The following is a 21,211-nucleotide window of genomic DNA, read 5'->3' as shown; positions in this document are numbered from 1 at the left end:
TAGCTTTTAGTAACAAGAAAATGTTTATCCATTACTCCACGTCGGACACAGAAGAGAGCGTGCTAGGTAAACAGACACTTTGGGTCCCAGAGCGAATCCTCACCCCAAGGACTCCACCACTTCTCCATAATCGGCTCTTTAGACCATGATAGAGGCTGACAAAGTTACTCACGTCAATAGTTTCCTTTCCCATTGCAAAAGCGGACCGGGGCACGGCACACCAGACTGCTGCAGTGTACATAGGAGCTCTCATGATTCTAGCGTTATACAATTTTAAGCTGAGACTGTACTCAGAAATAAGTTTAGAAAACAGTGTTACAAAACTGGGTGAGCAGTGAAGAAAAAACAATCCCAGGCAGGGTGCCGTGCTGCAGAGGTAGGCGTCTTCACTGCCACAAGTCCTCCGTGCGGCCGAACTTAAAAACCAGCCCTCTGTGGACAGAGCAAGAAGGACAACATGACTTGTCTGGGCTGAGAAACTTCTAGAAAGATAGGAAGCATATGACAGACAAAGCATCCAAAATGCACACACACTGACCGTCTTAGAGACATGATGTCTTTATAATGCTAGACTGCTACTTGCTGTCATTGTCCCCAGACCTGAGCTCTTACTGCCGAGGCTTCTGAAAGCCAGTGTTTGGTAGTGATCATTAACTACCTGATCCAACAAGACCTTTGGGTGTGAGCGAGGGATGGAACCCAAGGCCTGGGGTGAGCATGCTAGCGCTGATCTCCAGCCCCACCCATACAATTAAGACATCTATATATAAATCAGGCTATCCTTGAACTCATGGCAAACCCCCTGCCTCTGCCTTTCAATGCTAAGATTGTAAGCATAAATCACTATGCCTTGCTGTCAGTTTCTGAATTTGTTTGAAAATGGTTCAGACAAAAGCAGGGCAATGGCTCCGTGGGTAAAGTGTGCGCTGAGAGCCTGGCGACCCGAGTGCCCTGGAACCTATGGAAAGCTGGAAAGAGCAGCGAAACAACTGTGAAGGTTGTTCTCTGACTTCCACGTGTGTGGTAGCATGTGCACACATGCACACACAATAATAAGTAATTAAATTAAAAAGAGGATCCAAAGGATGGCCATATTTGAAATGGGCTTTGACTGATAAGCAGGAGTTCAAATGAGCTGCAGTATGTTGGCTACTCTTGACACGCTAAATAAAGTCATCAGAGAGGAGGGAGTCTCAGTTTTAAAAAAATGCCTTCATATCGGGCAGTGGTGACACATGCCTTTAATTTCAGCACTCAGGAGGCAGAGGCAGGTAGGACAGGGTGTGTACTACCATGGCCTGGCAGTTCTGAGCTCTATAAGAAAGCAGGCTGAGCAAGCCATGAGGAGCAAGTCAGGAAGCTTCACTCATCCGTGGCCTCTGCATCAGCCCCTGCCCCCAGCTTCCTGCCCTGTTTTGAGTTCCTGTTCTGACTTCCTTCAAGGATGGTGATGTGGAAGTGGGAGTCAAATAAACCCTTTCTCCCAGGTTGTTTTGGTTCTGGTGTCATCACAGCAATGGCAAACCTAACTAGGACATGGTGGCAGAAATAAGAACTAGTGGGACAATGAACAAGATACTTTTTGGTGAAGAAACCGTACCTCAGACTTCGAATGCCAAGAAGCCAAGGGGTAAAGGTCGAGGGATGGAGGGCCACGGAGGTGCTAATGCCTAGAATGCATGGAGCAGGGAAAAATCCTGCCTAGTGGTACACACTTGTAGTTCCAGCTACCTATGAAGCTGTGTTCAGCCTAGGTTACAGAGAGGAACTCGTTCCTTTAAAGCACACACACACACACACACACACACACACACACTAAAGACTGAAAATCAGAACTTACCCAAAAAAAATGAAGGCATTCTGGAAAAATACAGCAATTCCAGGATATACTATGGGCTTTTCTGTAAAAAACAATTGTAATATTTAGAGGTTTACAATCTCTGAACAGAGCCAGGCAGTGGTGGTGCACACTTTTAATCCTAGTACTCGGGAGGCAGAGGGGTAGAACTTTGTGAATCCGAGGCCAGCCTGGTCTACAGAGTTCCAGGACAGCCAGGATGCTACCCAGTGAAACCCTGTCTTGAAAAACTAAAAACAATCTGCAAACAATTTAGTTCAGGTAGACTAGCAAACACCAGCTTCCTTGCCTACCATAACCAATGGCTCTGGCAGCGGTGATGGGTAAACTAAATGACATAATACATGACAGGCAGCATTGGCTCAGTGAATGATGGCTCCCTCTGTTCAGGTAATACTACATCCTGAGGGCACATTACACACAGAGGACACCGTGAAACATGCTGAGGATCCTGTAGAACAGAACTGACAACTGTCTGGCCCTCAGGGAGCTGCACCACCTGCCCTCGGAACAACCAGAAATCAGAAGCAACCCAAGAGAGGGAGTGGGACCATGGAGACATTAGATCTGGAGGCCAGGAAGATCCCAGGAAGAGCAGACACCAGAGCGAGCTCAGGGGACAAAAGCCCTGAGGCTGCTGGGTAGGAGAAGTGAGGACAAGGAGACGGTATTCTAACAGGATCCCTCTGCAGGGAAAGGGAGAGGCAGGAAATCGGCTAGGAAGTCCTTTCAGGAAAGCAGGAAGAGACTGTGGTGACAGTCATGGAGATGCCAGGGGGAGGCTGTGAGGTGGGTAGGGTCAGGACACTGTACCCCAGACTGGACGCTCGGTGTGAGAGAAAGGCACCTTTCTTGACAGGCCCTGGCTGGGGGTAGCAGTGACAGGCCTACACACCTCTGAAAAGACAGAGTAACCTCAGCTAAGGGGAGACACTGCAGGGCCCTGTGGGGACCCAGAGCGCAGGTCTCAGCAACTCTGCCCCCAGGCTGTCAGAGCCCAGAGGCACAGAGCACAGTCAGCTCTTTTCATCCCAAAACAGCCTCAAGAACTAGTTTGGTCTAGTTCTCTACTACTCCACGTTAACAAACATGACAGCAGGGCGGTGCGCCCTTAATCCCAGCACTCAGGAGGCAGAAGCTGTGGGGTCTCTGTGAGTTCGAGGCCAGCCTGGTCTACAAGAGTGTGGAGGCCCAAAGAGGACAAAGGTCAGAGAGTGTGGGACTTGTTTTTAGTTCATTCAAAGTTATTGTGCTTCTAACTCAAAGGTCCCACCTAGTTGTAAATCAGAGTTCTGTTTCGCAAGGCTATGGTCCACAGGTGTCGCTAGTTGCCAGACCTCCTGCTCCTGAGATAGGGAAATAAAGTAATTGGTTCCTACTAAAACAAAAGTCTAAGGATCCAACTAAGTTCCAGTTCCCTTTCTGGAAATAACTTGGGATTCCACCCAGGGAGTGGTTTGCCTACAGTGTTTGGTCTAGGACGTGAACAATGAAGATAGCCCATGACTTTCAATTTCATTGTTTTACTCCTATGTTTGGGGGTCAGGGGTATATTAACCAGCTGGAAATTAAACACAAGCAAATTTTCAGTACTCACTGAAATTCTCTCCCGATACTATCCTATATGTTTCTGAATTTTATTATTTTCATTCAGGTCTTTTTATTCTTTACTATATTTCTAAATTCCCACGCCTCCACTCTGGAAGATAGGTATTTGGTTGAGGCTGGTCCCCGACACAAGGGCTAGTTCCAGAAAAGGCTGTAGCGAAACCCCGTCTCGAAAACAACAAAAAAAACAACAAAACAAAAAACATTACCACCTCCAGGTACAGTGGCAAATGTCTTTTAGTCCCAGCCTTCGGGAGGCAGAGACAGGCAGAACTCTGTGAGGCCAGCCTGGGCTACATAATGAGACCGTGTCTCCTAACAACCACACTAATAAACTAACTGACCAGATCAGGCGAGGCTGGTCCAAGCTTTTCCAGGCAGTCTGTTTCCACTCTGCTAGCTCTGGTCTATTTATCTGGATTACTAAAGATGTTTCCTATTTTTCTAGGTCCCTCAAGTGGAATGTCAGCCAGGAACCCAAGGCCTTTTCCATGCTTTAACAGTGCACACGACTGTTAATCACTTTTCCTATGTAACATTGCATCACCAAGGAGGCATAACCAAATAAATGTCGATTAAATGTGACAAGCAAACACAGGTAACCTCAGCGCTGAGGAGGTGGAGAAGGAATCGCTAATTCCAGCGATTCCTAAACAGCAGGAACTTACCCTGGGTGTGATGGTGAACATCTATAATTCCAGAATTTGGGAGTCTGAGTAAGGCAGGAGGATAGATGGGAATCTAAGGCCAGGGCTACACCAAGAGTCTATTTCACCAAAATAAACAGAAACAAACAAAACCAAGAAATCCGAAGGCCATAAATTAGCTCAATGGGAGAGTGCTTGCCTCCAAAGGCTGTGAGCTCAATGAGCACTTTAATGGGATGTTAGCGCTCTGCAGAGATGAAGTGATACCTCGTCACTGACAACTTGATGTAGGGTGACCATGCACACCCAATGACACATCACGAGTGCGCTGACCCAATCAATGAACAAATTCAATCATGGATTCAAATTGTGGGACCAGTGAGAGTAGTGGGCCTGGGCAGGCAGGCCCTCCCTGGAGGAGTGGGTCATGGAGAACAAGCTTTTGAAGGCCTGTCTTGGCCCTAGCTCATTCCTGCTGGCCCTCTGTGTTTCCTGGCTGCCATGCCATGAGCATCTCTGATACACTAAGCCATCCCCTCCTGAAGTGAGCCAAGACAGACCCGCTCTTTTTAAGCTGCTCCTCTTGGGTCACAGGACTTAAGATTCTACTCTAGAGTCGAGAGCAGGGCGTGGAGTTGTATCCCAGTCCTTCCAAGTACCATGTTGGAAGAAAAAAAAAACATGCAAAGCTATCTATTGATGAGAAGAGAGACGTCTCCAGGTAAAATAAATTGCAATAGTTGGTTCATCTACATAAAAAACATTGTTTAAAAAAGTTTATCCTAAAGTAGACAGTTTTGACGATTAATAGAGCCAGCATGAGATTAAAACATAGCATTTTCTTACCCTTGGCAACATAACCTCCAAAGAGAATCCACATGGACGCAATCAGGGAACCGAAGGCCAGCATGAAACCTATGAAGAGCCAGATGCGAGCACCTGCGAAGACAACATGTTAGCATGGCTGCTCTGCAGACAACCAAAGGCCACGATGAATGTGTGTGCATGCCTGCGATCCCAACAGTTAGAGGCAAGAGGGTCTGAAGCTCAGGGTTAGCCTGTGCTTCGTAAGACTGTGCCATAAAAGCAACAAAAGGGCTGACAAGTGGACCGCAGGTAAAGGAACTTGCTGCCAAGCTGATGCCACAATTGGCTTCCGGGGATCCAAATGGTAACATGAGATAACTGACTCCAATAAGCTGTTCTCTGACCTCCATACACGCATGGTGTGTGCACACCCACCCTCATTCCTCCCCCAGGTATGGGTGGCTGAGGTAGGAATGCCAACCTGAGCTACACAGTGAGGTATAGGCCAGTAAGTACTACAGAGACTCTGTCTCAAAAACCAACCAAACAAGAAAACACATATAGCACACACATACACTCATACACATGATATAATATACATACACATAATAGAAACAAACAAATTTACACCTGGTGGTGGTGGTGGCACACGCCTTTAGTCCCAGCATTCAGAAGGTAGAGTCAGGTGGATCCCTGTGAGTTTGAGGTCAGCCTGGTCTACAGAGCAAGTTCCAGGATAGCCTCCAAAGCTACACAGAGAAACCCTGTTGCGAAAAATCATGAAAAGAAAACAAACAAAAAAAAACTCACTGGGCTGGAGAGGTGGCTCAGCAGTTAAAAGCACTCGCTACTCTTCCAGAGAACCCGAGTTCAATTCCCAGCACCCACATGGCAGCTCACAACTGTCTGTGACTCCAGTTCTAGGGGATCGACACCCTATACAGACATACATGCAGGCAAAACACCAATGGACATAAAAAATTATTTTTTTAAAAGGTGGCACACACCTGTGACCCACACACTTGGGGGGTTGAGGCAGGAGGATCAGAAGTTCAAGACCATCCTTGGCTACAATGGGGAGTTTGAAGCTAGCCTAGGCTATCTGAGGGGCCAGTGAGATGGCTCAGTGGGTAATGTAGCTTGTTATGCAAGTCTGAAGACCCGAATGGTATTCCCTGAACCTTCTTATATAGCTAAGGCAGGGCTTAGAGAAAGTTCAGCAGGCAGGAACACTGTTGCTCTTCTGAAGGACCTAGGTTTGGTTCCCAACATGCACATGAAGATCTAATGCTCTCTCCTGGCCTCTGCAGTCATCAGGCACGCATGCGGTGCACAGACAAACATGTAGGCAAAGCCTCTGCACACATTTAAAAAAATGGTCTAAGGTTATAAACGATTTCAAAAGGCTAATGCAAGCTAGGTAGAGTGATGCACACCTCTAGATCCAGGTCAGTCACAACTACAGAATGAGACCCTGTCTAGAAAGACAAACAAAAAGTGCTAACACAACCAAATACAGGTAGTTTAACACGCTGCAGATTCTGTGTGGCAAACACCGCCAGCCCCTTGTTCACTGCTGCGGCCTGGAGACACCTAAAACTGCCTATTATTATGGCTGAGGTCGCACACTCAAGCCTGGTATGTTTTGCACTCAGTCTGCTGTGACCTGTGCTTTGGAATCCAGTACTACCCCATCCCGGACCAGGACCCAAGCAGCCCGACAAGCACCCTTTTGTGTAGTCGTCTCACTTCAAGGAAGAAAGATTTACAGTAAGATGCCGGTGCCCAGTTACCTGTCTGGCCCAGACAGCCTTCACTGTAGCTGTCACCTCTCACTTGTCCATTCGATACTGCGTTAATCCTGTGGGAGGAGAAGCAAGAAGTCAGGGGCTTTCTTCCAACGAGAAGCCGTCTATAACATCAAATTATTAAATGCAATAAGCTAGGGCTGCCCAAACTCAAGGTGAGGCCTCCCAAGTCTTGGGTCAGGAGTCCATGTCACTTAAGTCACCTAAGGGAGTTCATTCAAGTGAGACATGCCTTGCAGCCATAGTTATGGTCTAGACTGGGGGAATGGTGTCGCTTGAAAGCTTTTGGTCTTACCCTAAACTTATTGAAGCAGAATCTATGGTGTGGAGTCACAAAACCTAGGTTCTAACAAATCTTTCGGGTGATCCAAATGCTTGTGAAGAACTGATGGCTTAGCAGTTAAGGGTGCGTACTGCACAAGCGGGGACCTGAGTTCGGATCCTAACTCACCCACCATCTATAATTGGAGCTCTTGGGGGTTCCAAAGCCTCTTGCCCCCAAGGGCATGTAACCATATACATAATTTATTTTGTTTTGGTTTGTTTTTCGAGACAGGGTTTCTCTGTGTAACAGCTCTGGTTGTCCTGGAGCTCGCTTTGTTAGACCAGGCTGGCCTCAAACTCACAGAGATCTGCCTGCCTCTGCCTCTCAGGTGCTGGTATTAAAAGCTTGCACCACCATTGCCTGGCATTCATATACATGATTTTTAAAAATTAACCTTAAAAATAATTGAGTAGGGCTGGAGAGATGACTCAGAGGTTAAGGGCACTGGCTGCTTTTCCAGAGGTCCTAAGTTCAATTCCCAGCAACCACATGGTGGGCTCTGAACCATCTATAATAAGATTTGGTGCCCTCTTCTGGAGTGCAGACATATATGCAGGCAGAACACTGTACACCTAATAAGTAAATCTTTTAAAAAATTGAATACAGCTGGGCACACACCTTTAAACCTAGCACTTGGGAGGCAGAGGCAGGTGGAACTCTCTGAGTTCGAGGCCAACCTGGTCTACAAGAGCTAGTTCTAGGACAGACTCCAAAACTAGAAAAACCCTGTCTCGAAAAACAAAAACAAAACAAAACAAAACAAAAAATTTTAGTACAACATTCTCAAAAAATTGGCTGGGCAGTAGTGGTGCAATGCACATCTTTAATCCCAGCACCAAGAAGGCAGAGGCAGGTGGATCTCTGAGGCTAAGGACAGCCAGGGCTACCCAGAGAAACCCTGTCTTAAAAAACCAAGCAGGGGCTGAAGAGATGGTTCAGAAGTTAAGAGCACTCCTGATTTTCCAAAAGTCCTGAGTTCAATTCCCAGCAATCACATGGTGGCTCACAACCATCTATAATGAGATCTGGTGCCCTCTTCTGGCCTGCAGGCATACATGCAGACAGAACACTGTATACAAAATAAACAATTTTTTTAAAACAAAACAACAACAACAACAACAGAATCTCACAAAGTTGTCTCAGTGCATGGAAGACAAAGGCAAGAGAACTACCTTGAGTTCAAGCCCAGCCTGGATGGAGTGGACCCTGCTCAGACACACCAAGACCAGCAATCAAGTGTGCTCTCTGCAGTGGGTCTGTACTCTGGGTGCTCGGCCTCCAACACGAACAGTCTCCCCACCCTACCGAGACATCCACGTTTTTGTTCCCACTGCACAGACCTTCACCTTGTCTGGACGAGTGCTGTGTTAGGCCGCCCTCCTGTGGGGATCCATGTCCCACCCACCTCAGCCCTGTTTGTGTACCTGAGGATACCCGCCATCTTTGACTCCACTCACTGGTCATCTTATGTTTTTTTTTGTTTGTTTGTTTTGTTTTGAAGACAGGCTTTCTCTATTTAACAGTCCTGGCTATCCTGAAACTCACTGTGTAGACCAGTTGGCCCTAAACTCAGAGATCCACCTGCCTCTGTCTCCTGAGTACTGGGAGCCACCACGACAGCCCAGCATATCTTTTTTCTTTTTCCAGAAAGATCTGAACACTACTTGTAAAATATGTGTGAATGAGAGACAATCAAAGAGAAAATCTAGAAGGATATGCATCAAAATATTAGTTTGAGTGATGTGGGAGTCCTTCTGCACACCGTGAATATGTGATGCTTTTATTGGCTGATGAATAAAGCTGCTTGGGCCTATGGCAGGACAGAATATAGCTAGGTGGGAAATCCAAGCAGAGATACAGATGAAGAAAGGTGGGGCTGGGGGAGAAGCCAGTGAGCACTGGAGAAGCAAGATGGACTAGAAACGGGTCACACCACGAAGTCACATGGTGATAAACAGATGATTAGAAATGGGATCATTTATATGTAAGAGCTAGCCAACAACAGCCCGAGTCATTGACTAAGCAATTATAAGCCTCTGAATGATTATTCTATAAGCAGCTGTGGGGACTGGCGGGCTGGAGAGAAACCTGTCCAGCGTGATTGGGCAGACACAGAAAACTTCCAGCTACATTTGTGCCCACAGCAGTAGCACATACCTTTAATTTTAGCACTCAGAAGGCAGAGGCAGGGGGCTGGAGAGATAGCTCAGAGGTTAAGAACTCTGACTGACCTTCTAGAAGTCCTGAGTTCAATTCCCAGTAACCACATGGTGGCTCACAACCATCTGTAATGAGATCTGGTGCCCTCTTCTGGCCAGCAGCATACATGCAGACAGAATATTATATACATAATTAATAAATAAATCTTGGGGAAAAAAAGGCAGGCCATTCTCTGAGTTCCAGAACAGTCAGGGAAACCCTCTCTCTCTCAAAAAAAAAAAAAAATCCAAAAAAGGAAAAAAAAAGTTAGTTTGGTGGGATACAGGTCCCTTCTCTTCATATTTTGCTTTTATTAGTATGCCCTACATTTTAAAGATGGGGACTGGAAATATGTGTCATTAGGGTAAAAACACTTGTGCAAGTACAAGGAACAGGGTTTGAACCCCTAACGCTCATGTAAGTAAAAGCTAAGCACAGTTGCCAATGCCTTCAACCCCAGCACTGGGAGGCAGATAGGTTGATGCTAGAGTCTCCTGGCCAGTCAGCCTAGGCAAAAAGGAGATCTTCCATTCACTGAAGGACCCTATCCACCTGAATAAGGTGGGGAGTAGAGGAAGACTCAATGTCTGGCTGTGCGGTCCTTGTGCATCTATCCTCATGTGCACAGACCACACCCACACCTGCCACAAACACACAGAACATTTCTAGGGACAGGAAAAGAGTAAGCTATTAGTAGCTAACCTTTAACTCCTAACCTCCTTGACTGTAATTAAGAGTTTTAACTTGGGGCAAGAGGGATACTTAGTGGCCGAACGCCTGCTGCTCTTGCATAGACCTGGGTTAGGTTCCAGGACCCACATGGTAGCTCACAGCTCTTTAATTCCATGTCGAGGGGTACTCTGGTACTATACGCCCTCTTCTGGCATCTGCAGGCACTGCGCACACAGAGTGACATTCATTCAGGCAAAACACTCATACACATAAAAATAAACAAAACTTAAAAACTCATGTTCATAAAACTTTTTAAGCTTAAAAGGCTGCTGGGTTTCACTGTGATGCTGTCTGACACTAAGCTGGAAAGGCAGTTGAGTTGAAGCCAGACAGACGGTAAATGCTAATAAATCCAATGCAGATCTGCTGCCACCAGGTGCAGGAAATGTGCCAGAACCTGGTCAGAGGCTGCCCTGCACACTCACATGTGCACACTTGTGCAGGGCACCTCAGTAAAACATAGGAACTCAGGCCGCTGGACTGGGGAAAGGCCGGAAGAGTGCTAGGATTTATAGGTGTCCACAACCATGCCCAAGAACTCATTTTGAATGGATTTTGGAGGAGAAAAAAGAAAAAACAAAGTAATTTTTCTGGTATTTTAAACTAAAACTAAATAGAATTTTCCTATTTCTCTCAGTGATTATAAAATATAGTATAGCCAAGCCAGGCAGTGGTGGTGCATGCACGTCTTTAATCCCAGTGCTCAGGGAGGCAGAGGCAGGTGGATCTCTGTGAGTTCGAGGCCAGCCTGGTCTACAGAGTGGGTTCCAGGACAGCCAGAGATAAACAGAGAAATCTGGTCTCAAAACTCCCCCACTCAGACTGTGTGGAAAAGCCTCAGTGCAGGGCTGGGAACGGAAGGCTTAGTGAGCAAGGGGTGGGAACAAGGTCATCAGAAGGTCTGTGGACATAAGAATCCTCTCCTCGTTTAGCCTGCTTTCCCGGCACCTGCACACTTCCCCTGAATTTGTCTGAATTTCCTTAAAGATCATAGAATGTTTTAGGTCTATGAATGATGAAGCCCCGTCATACTGTCATAAACAAGAACCCAGAATCACACATGGTAAAAGGATAAGGGCGTGGCTATGCCAGAGTGCTTGCTTGGCATGCTCAAGGCCCCGGGCTGCATCCCGAGCACCACAAGGAGGATGTGCACATGCATGCATACACACACACACACACACACACACACACACACACGGAAAGACAACAACAACAACAGGGTGTGGCGGTGTCCCAGTAAAACTTGATCTGCAAACTAGATGTGCTCATAATTTGCCAATCCCTCCGGCCTATAGCAGGCCAGGCCACTACTTGTCCTCATAAGCAGGGAATGTTATGGGGAGAATTCCAGCTGCTGAGAGCTCCGATGCCCAGAGGGAAACCCCCTTCCCCGGGTGTTCAGTAGAACAGCAGGCCCTCACCCGCTCATCCCAGGCTGAAGTCCTGACGCAGGACTGGAGCATTCTCAACCTCCCAGACTCCTCACCTAAGAATGGATGCCAAGGGTTGGCAGATATCTGAGCAAAGGACTGCAGCATGCCAAGAAAAGGCCTGGGTGGGATGTACATATATAACCCTAGCAACTGGGAGGGTGAGGTGTGGGAATTGCCAATCTAGTTATATAGTGGAACCCTGTCTCAAAAATAATTAACGGGTCTCAAGAGGAAGCATTTGTAACATAGGAAACATAAAGGTACAGGAATAAGGAAAAGTCCTTGGAATTCATTCAACAGGATGGGAAGGACCCTGAGGTGATCAGGAATGGGACACAAAGAAATGAGAATCCATGACAACCTGTCAAACACAGAGGGTCAGTCAGAGAGACAGGAAGAGAAACAGAGTTAATATTGTACAAGCCAAAAGCAAAGGGGAAGTTTCAGACTCTCAGTACAGCTTCAGTGAGCCTTTCTTTCCTCTCCAGCTCCGACCCCTGTTCAGTTCCTTTCCCTGCTCCAGGTTCTGATCCCTCTCCAGCCCCCAGACCCTGGTCGGTTTTGTTTTTCCTATCTGCACTTGCAATCATTTAAGACACTATCACTTGCCAGGGTGGTGGTAGCACACGCATTTAATCCCAGCACTCGGGAGGCAGAGGCAGGTGATTTCTGTGAGTTCGAGGTCAGTCTGGTCTACAAGAGCGAATTCCAGGACAGGCTCCAAAGCCACAGAGAAACCCTGTCTTGAAAACACTGTCCACCTCACTCACCTATGGACGGCTCCTGTTTTAGACTCAAGCATTTCTCTCATGCTGAGAACAGAGGCTGTTGGACTGTGAAACTCAGTAAATACCTGTGGGAGGCTGAAAAACTGGTGAGGAGAAGGGGAAATTTTAAACTAAGTTACAACAGAAGTAAGCACAGCTAAGGAAAGCAGGAGACCCTACCGAGACCCTACCGACGTGGAGAGAAGAAAGAGACTGTCACTTCTCACAAGAGTGACTTGCCAGCCTTGAACTGGAGTTACGGGAGGCTGTGAGCTACCATGAGGGTGTTGGGAATCAAACCCAAGTCTTCTGCCAGAGAAATACACGATCTTAAACACAGAGCCATTCCTCAACATCCTTTGTCTTGTTGAGATCATAGCCTTGGTTGGTATGAGACTTTATAAGTAGGCAAGGCTGGCCTGAAATCTTCAGCAATGCTCCTGTCTCTATATCCTGAGTGTGGGACTGTAGGTTATGAGAGTGCGCCACCGTGCCTGGCTATCTTTCTTACTTACTAGGATTTTATTTCTTTTAAAGATTTATTTACTTAATTATGTATACAGTGTTCTGCCTCCGTGTATACCTGCAGGCCAGAAGAGAACTCTAGATCTCATTACAGATGGTTGTGAGCCACCACGTAGTGGCTGGGAATTGAACTCAGGACCTCTAGAAGAGGAACCAGTGCTCTTAACCTCTGAGCCATCTCTCCAGCCCCTAGAACTTTTTTTAAAAGATTTATTTATTTTATGCATGAGTGCTATCTCATGTACACCTATACCAGAAGGCATCACATCCCACTAGAGATGGTTGTGAGACATTTGGTTGCTAGGGATCTCTCCAGCCCCATCTACTGGAATGTTAAATTGTGTCTAGGATCATTTCAGTTTGTGATGCTCTAGGTAACCCCGCACTTACATGAGGAAGGCTATGGTTGCTATGACGCCACAAGCGTGGTACGAGTGGTTGAATTCCTCCATCGTGGGATACATGACAGCAGCATCTATGATGATCCACCATCCTGTGAAAAACTAGACAGACAGACAGAGTAAGGCGACGTCAGCGAGTCACGACAGTCGCAGCACAGGGGCTGCTATAGAGCACTGGAACCAAGAAACCCCTGCAAATGAATTTCCATGTTTCCTCAACCACTCCAGCAGCTTCACATTTGCAATCTGTAGGCTGTTTGACAGCCAATTAAATATCAGGTACCCTAAACCTGCTTTCATTAGTACGTCTTTATAAACCTGCACCTGATTTGGTGACCACGTATCCCAGAGAAGGGGGACAGGAGAAGTCAGGTGAGATTGTCCATGCCTGTAAACGGCAGTGCTCTGAGGGCTTCAGTACAATCGCACTGAGTCTGCACTGGATCCCAAACGGACAGAAGTCATGCCCTTTTGCAGTTCTACGGTGTGGGGTGTGGTAGCGCACAGTCGCCCCAGGGAGGCTGAGGCAGGAGGACTGAGAGCAAAGGCAGCCTGGGTTACACAGCGAGACACCCTCCCTGCCCAAACAAGGAGGTCTGTGGAAAGAACAGTGACCACTGAAAGACTCTTAGCTACATCCTGGTATCCTGAAACAACAGGTTTGCAATTCTCTTATTCCTTCTGACAACTACAAAGTGGTCATGTGGTGGTTTCTGATGTGATTTTTAAATTCAATTTGAAAACGAGATTATGTATTACCTCAAGTAAATTTTTTCTGGTTATTATTAAAGAAAATATATAAAATAAAAATAATAAAACTCTACAGTAAAAAAACAAAACAAAACAAACACACACACACACACACTGGGTGGTGGCGGTGTAGGCCTTGGTGGATCTCTGAGTTTTAAGGCTAGCCTGGTCTATAGAGCAAGTTCCAGGACAGCCAAGGCTACACAAAAACCTTATCTCATAAAAACAAAAAACCCTGGGCTGGAGAGATGGCTCAGAGGTAAGAGCACTGGCTATTCTTCCAGAGGTACTGAGTTCAATTCCCAGCAACCACATGGTGGCTCACAACCATCTGTAATGAAATCTGGTGCCCTCTTCTGGCGTCCAAGAATACACGCAGGCAGAAGACTAAATATAATAAATAAATAAAGATTTATTTGCCTGGCAGTGGTGATGCACAGTGGCGCACGCCTTTAATCCCAGCACTCAGGAGGCAGAAACAGGTGGATCTCTGAGTTTGAGGACATGCTGGTCTGCAGAATGAGTTCTAGGACAGGCTCCAAAGCTACAGAAAAACCATCTTGAAAACTAACCAACCAACAAACAAAAAACCACAACAACAAAAACCCAACTGAATAAGATTCTATAGAATGGCATTAAGTGTACTGTGGATGTAGCTTGCTACTTGAACAAGGAAATTTTAGTGATCAATTTTTTTTAAGTATACATTTTAAAGTCCTCACACAATCCGAAAGGTCTACACAGACAGACCAACATAAGGAGGGCCAAGCCTCAAGGATACTTACTAGAATGCCCGCAGCGACTGAGGCAATGGTGTTCCGCTTCTCTCCCCAGTCCATGCATTCCGAACACCTGGCGCCTTCTAGAAACCCAGACATCTTTTCAGGTCACTAAAACAAAATCAACACAACAAAATAAAGTACTACCATTTACTTGCTTCAAACCTGGTGGTGGTTCTGAAAATAACAGCTCATTTACAATCTAATACACATTACAAACTATTTTTACTCTGGCTCTATATATTTCTTCAGAATATCTGATACAGCTTTTGGGAAGAGTGCGGTACTTCAAATCAAACCTGGGGCTTCATACATGTTGGGGAGGCACTCTACAAATAAATTAAGTCCCCAGCCTGTCCCTGCTCCTAGGTTTGTTGGGAGGGGGGCAGAGTCTTTCCAAGGCTGCTCTCAAACTCTAGGTAATCCTCCTGCCTCAGCCTCCCATTGTGCTCGCAATCCTAGCATTTGGCAGGAGGATTGCACTCAGGCAGAGGCCAGCCAGTGAGTTTCAGGCCAGTCTGTCTCAAAAAACCAAAACAGTTAACAAAACCAAAAACCAAGAACACAAAATAGGATGGTTATAAAGTATTTACGTAATATGAATGAAAGTGATTACCCAAAAATGTACTGAGCTCCTCGGATCTGTCATACTCTGTTATTCCAATCCACTAAATCCATTATTAAATTAAGAGTCCTTTAGATAAGTGAGCACAATGATGCTTAGTCCTCCCGGACTGTTTCTACAGCTTTAGTTCCAAACTAAGGTTGGTATTTGGTTTTGCTGAACAAGAACTCAATAAACTTTGGTCCTAAGTTAACAATGTCCTCGGATGAAAACTATTTCTCCTAGGAAATTGCACATTTTACCATGTATGTGGGTTTCTTCATGCCCAGATTAAGACAGGAAACTATCAACTACGGGTTTTTATTTCTACCTCATTTCTTTTACAATATTTCTCCCCCAGGCCTGCCCTCGGATGTCATTACTGTGTAAAGGGCTCTCATTTTATTTAACGTCTCTAACTCTGATTCTGATGATGTTTCTGCATCCCCCGCAAAAAAAAAAAGTTCAGATCTGAAATTAATTCAGACTAAAAATAAAGAATGTGCTGTCAAATTACACAGCGAAGTGAAACTGTCTTAACAAATTACATAAAACCTCCTTCATGCTCAACTGTGCAGACCCGGCCCGAATCATCACATGATCTTTATTTCACAGGAAAATGTGAAAACCTGAATTATACACAACTCGCTCACAGTGAATGAACACCCCAAATCCCCACATAACTTAGGGGATTCCTCTAAACAAGCTAAAGGGAAAAACAGATATACCTTTGTGATGAGTTCGGGTCTGAAAATACACTCGTTTTTTATCTAATGCTTGGAAAGAAAAGCAACCCACTATGTCTAATTGTCAGTTCATCCCAACGGCTCCACCCGAGTCCATTTTTCGGGGCACAATTACTTGACATCCCAAAGGCAGACCCGCCCTGCAGACTCTAGGAGAACAGGGCGCGGCCACGCGTGGGCCGGCCGCGCTGCTCTGTCGTGGGGTCTGCTTGTTCAGCTCTGCAGTTCTGGGGCGAGACCCAGCGACAGGAAGCGGCCCGGCGTGTCGCGAGCTCAACCGCGGCGGCGGCGTCCAAGAGCTGGGGCGCGGCCCGCACCACCGCGAGTTCGAGCCCGACCCGACCTGCTGCTCCGCCCTCCCGTCCGCACTCACGTCCAAGTCTGGAGCCGGGAGTCGCCGCGCGTTCGGTGGCCTCACTTTACTCCAGTTCTGCAAGAAAACAAAACAGCCACAGGCAACCAAACTCCCGGATGTCAATGTGCAGACCCCGCCCTCGAACCAGTACGCATGCGGATCGGGGGCGGAGGGCGGGTCCCCGGGCGGGGTCTGTGGGTCACGCCCACCGCGCCGACAAAGTCTGCGCATGCCCGGCCTCCCTCTTCCAGTCCCTCTGGTCACCGTGGGAAATACTAGCGTTGAGGTTGCCTTCTGGGGCCGAGGAAGGAAGGCGGCAATCTACCCTTACTATTTGTTTTAATTTTTACTACACTTTATTTATTTTTGTTGTTATTGTGTGGAAGTCAGACAGAACAACCTGCAGGAGTCGGTTCTCTCCATCCACCTTGTGGGCCCCGGGATTCCAACTTAGGTCATCTGACTTAGCAGCAAGTACTTTTACCTGCTGACCCATTTTTCCAGCCCAATGGTGGCTTTAATGAGACTGGGGTTGGCCTTGCTCTGATCACAGGTCTATGTGGGTGGCAGGTAGAGTCAGGTGCCTGAGGCACAGAAGGGAGCCGGTGGCTCATTGCCTGACAGAGCTAGGCAGTAGGGACGGACTCTCTAGTCCCCATTTTTCCCTTTGATGCATTAAATCTATGTAGCTTTAGTTGGGGATGAGACATTAGCTGATTGGTCTATTAAACTATACAGTGTCCTGCTACCTCCCCCCCCCCCCAAAGTGCTGGGGCTGGCCAGGCCAGCTACTACTACTCAGCTCTGGTCCTAGCCCCATAACATATTCAGTTTTTAAAATTTCTATATGATGAGTATTTTACCTGCATGAACGTTTGTGCGTCACTTGTGCTGGCTAATTGGACCTGGAGCTACAGCCATTGTGAACAGCCATATTGGTATTGGGAATTGAATCAAGTTGTCCAAGAGAACAGCCAGTGCTCTTAATCACTGAGACATCTCTCTAGCCCCTCCATCACCTATTTTTAAATGGGCATGTTTCTTAACCTTTAAGATAAAGGTTTATTGTGGTTGACTAATGACTGGTTAATGTCTCAAGATCACTCTTTCTCTGTATGTGTGTGCGCGCATGTGCGTCCTTGCACATGTGTACATGCGTATGTGTCTATTTCTCTAACTCTATCTATGTCCCTGCTGAGCATGTTACCGCTCTGCGTATCCACATGCTAAGCTGGCACTCTACCAGAGAGGCATATCCCCAGCTCAGAAAGATCCCTTCGCCTCTGCCTTTTCTGTTTAGCTCTGGCTGTCCTGGAACTCCCTCTTTAGATGAGGCTGTCCTTAAACTCACAGAGATCTGCCTGTCTCTGCTTCCTGAGTGCTGGGATTAAAGACGTGTGCCACCACCGCTTGGCAAAAGACAGATTTTAATGAAACTTTTAAAAGAATTTTTTTTTTTACCAACTCTTACTAAAATGTCTATGAAATCAAGGAGCAGAAAGAGAATGGGGTCTTTTCTCTTCGTGTTGTCTCTACTCCTTTTGGCCTTTCTTTACTGGCTATAACATGAGGGCCGGCTTGTTGGGGTTTCTGTCCCTCCTGGTACCCCAACAGCCGGCAAGCAACAAAGAAAATCACACACAGGACTCCATAAGGTTATAAACTGATTGGCTCATTAGGTCAGGCTACTTATTAGCTCTTATAACTTATGTTACCCCATTATTCTTATCTACGTTAGCCACATGGGCTCATTACCTTTCTCAGTGTGACAGCTTACATGTTGCCTCTTCCTTGGTCTGCACAGGAATCGCAGAGGAACCTTTCTCCTCCCTAGCCTTATCCTATTCTCATTACTCCGCCTCTACTTCCTGTCTGGTTGACCCACCTATACTTCCTGCCTGGCCAATCAGCGTTTTATTAAAACACATGATTGACAGAATACAGATAATTCTCCCGCACCAACTGGCTGTATTAGTTACTTTACGGTTGCTGTGATAAAATACCATGATCAATGCAGTTTATAAAAGAGAAAGGTTAATTTGGCTTATAGAGGGATAAGTCCATCATGGGGGGGTGGGTGACAGTAAGTGGCAGGCGTAGTGACTTGAGCAGGAAGTTGAGAGCTTACATCTTCAAATTTTCAATCACAAGCCCGAGGCAGAGCTAGTGAACTTGGAATGGGGCAAGGCTTTGTTATCTCACACTCCACCTATAGGGCCAGTGAGCCAGACCGGAACCATGGCAGGTTTTTAATGGCCCCTGCCATGGACCAGGCCTTAGTTTTAGTTTACTGGAACTGGCTGAAGCTGAGCAAGCAGTTTTTGGGAATCTGCAACCCAGAGGCAACCAGAGGGCACCCCACAACCTGTGTAAGCTTAAGATAACTAAAGATCGCTTTTTCCACCCTGTAGCTGAAAAACTCCTAACCACTGAGTCACCAGTCAATGTTATAGCAACCGTAAACTGTTTGCTTAGAGCCACCAATCAGTCTCCGGACTAATCTCTCCTCCCTGGAATTCCCCTAACCCGGTTTAAAAAGAGCCTATGATCTTCTCTCAGGGTCGTGTATGCCACCCCAACATGCTGGAATTAATAAAGTGTTCTTGTTTATTACAGACATGACTGCTGGTCTTTTCTTGGGGGCTTCTCTTGGACCCTAACACACCCCCAGTCATATGCTTTCTCCAGCAAGGCTGCCCCAACTAAACATCCAAATAGTGTCACTAACTGAGAATCAAATATTCAAATGCCCAAGACTGTGGGGGACATTTCTTATTCTGTTATGCAGACCACCAGCACTGAAAGACTTCAGTCGTGTGCATGGTGTGACAAGAAACTCTGAAGGAAGCTGTGGTGTGCAGTGCCCAGAAAGAGAGCTGTACTGGTCAAGCATCCTACAGGCCTGACTGGCTGATAACTTCTATGACTGGAGAGCTGGAATGTGGCAGGGGCATGGCCAAAGTATTCTGGACTATCTTTAGCCCCCTAAAGAGCCATTTACTGCCATTCCTGTGTTTGACTAGCGTTCTGTGACTAGCAGTTAAAATTCTCTTCGGAGTATACAAAGACGAGTTTCAGCTCCACCTGTTCACCCCAGCTCTTGAGGTAGCCTATTAGAATTGTCAACCATCTATGTAGTTCTGCCATCCATTTCTCTGCCTGTTTGTCCATCTGAACCCTGGCCTGCCCTTCACCTCCACAGCCTCAACATCCTGCACCTTGCCTGGGGCTCTCCACCCGGCCCTGAGCTTTGCTCAGCTTGGACCCTTAGCACCAGCAGACCTCCTCTGGGGTTTATCTTATCACCACAGAGATGTTCTCTCTGCCTCCCTATTAGCCTTCTGCTCATCTCTTATTTGACAGCTTTCAAATGCCTTGGACTCAGGACTTCTTTAACCCTCCATGGGCATTCTGGAGCCTAAATATATACACACAGAGATTTACTGTGTACCATGTCACTGACAGTTAATCTTAGTAGTGAAGATTGGCGTAAAGGAGCCTGTGTTCAGGCCTGGGGAGGTAGCTCAGTTGCTCCTTGGCAGATTGCTGCCAATGAAACTGACACAGCATGTGAACATTATTATTCCACAAGTTCCGACAGTCTGAAAAGGTGTAATGTGGGGGCTGGAGAGTTGGCTCAGAGGGTAAGAGCATTGGCTGCTCTTCCAGAGGTCCTGAGTTCAAGTCCCAGCAACTACATGCTGGCTCAAAACCGTCTGTAATGAGATCTGGTACTCTCTTCTAGTGGCAAGCAGAACACTATATATAATATTTTCTTAAAAAAAAGAAAAGGTGGGGCTGGAGAGATGGCTCAGAGGTTAAGAGCATTGCCTGCTCTTCCAAAGGTCCTGAGTTCAATTCCCAGCAACCACATGGTGGCTCACAACCATCTGTAATGGGGTCTGGTGCCCTCTTCTGGCCTGCAGGCACACACACAGACAGAATATTGTATACATAATAAATAGATAAATAAATAAATATTAAAAAAAAAAGAAAAGGTGGGGCTGGAGAGATGGCTCAGAGGTTAAGAGCACTGGCTGCTATTCCAGAGGTCCTGCATTCAACTCCCAGCAACCACATGGTAGCTCACAACCATCTGTAATGAGATTTGGTGCCCTCTACGGGAGAATAGGCACCCGTGCAGGCAAAATACTGTACACATAATATATATATGAAAAGGTGTAATATGTCTATCTGTGTTTCTGATGTAGTGCACTTACATCACAATGGCAAGTGTAACTTTGAGTTCTGATGTAGTGCACTTACATCACAATGGCTGTGACTTTGAGACCAGCCTCAACTACATAACTTTCAGAACAGCCCACACTTCAGCATGAGATCCATATCCCCCCCACCCCCCCACCCCCCGCTTTTCTCTCTTTCTAATTAAAACTGTGTGTCTGAGCTAGGTGTGGCGATGCTTTAGTACTAGCACTTGGGAGGCAGACGAAGTTGGATTTGAGTTCGATGCCAGTGGGCCTACAGAGTAAGACAAACAGGGCCACACAGAAAAACTCAGTCTTGAAAAACCAAAAAGCCAAATAAAAATGTGTGTCTGGTGTCCTCAGAGGTCAGAAGTGTCCTCAGATCCCCAGGCACTGCAGTCACAGATTGTTCTGAGCTACCGTGTGGATGCTGGGAACTGAACCTGGGTCCCTTGGAGAAGCAGCAGGTGTTGGGAACTGCTGAGCCGTCTTTGCAGCATCACCCTGCTCCTGCATTTGGACTTGGTAAAGTCGGGGTAGTGCACTGCTCCTCTTTGGTGACTCTCAGCTTTGTCCTGAGCACCTAGCAACTCTAACACTTAAATTTATGTTAAAATCCCTTTAATAGGTGCCACCTCCCGTTCAAATTGGCTCTTTCC

The 21,211-nt window shown here is 46.6% G+C and overlaps 1 protein-coding gene across 1 annotated transcript; it reads right to left on the bottom strand.

Moving 5' to 3' along the window:
- Tmem50a (transmembrane protein 50A) lies at positions 1 to 16,524 on the bottom strand. Its single transcript, XM_048443179.3, has 7 exons — positions 16,366 to 16,524; positions 14,649 to 14,753; positions 13,103 to 13,215; positions 6,714 to 6,781; positions 4,960 to 5,052; positions 1,841 to 1,901; positions 1 to 432 (listed from the first exon to the last, which is right to left on the bottom strand). The coding sequence occupies exons 2-7, from the start codon at positions 14,739 to 14,741 to the stop codon at positions 387 to 389; spliced, it is 474 nt and encodes a 157-aa protein (XP_048299136.3). The 5' UTR covers positions 14,742 to 14,753; positions 16,366 to 16,524; the 3' UTR covers positions 1 to 386.
- Positions 16,525 to 21,211: the final 4,687 nt, after the last annotated feature.

This window comes from Myodes glareolus, chromosome 6 (genome assembly GCF_982192425.1).
Source record: "Myodes glareolus chromosome 6, mMyoGla1.1, whole genome shotgun sequence".
NCBI lineage: Eukaryota > Metazoa > Chordata > Mammalia > Rodentia > Cricetidae > Myodes > Myodes glareolus.
The sequence above is the reverse complement of the archived record's forward strand: the minus strand, read 5'-3'. Positions and strand labels throughout refer to the sequence as shown.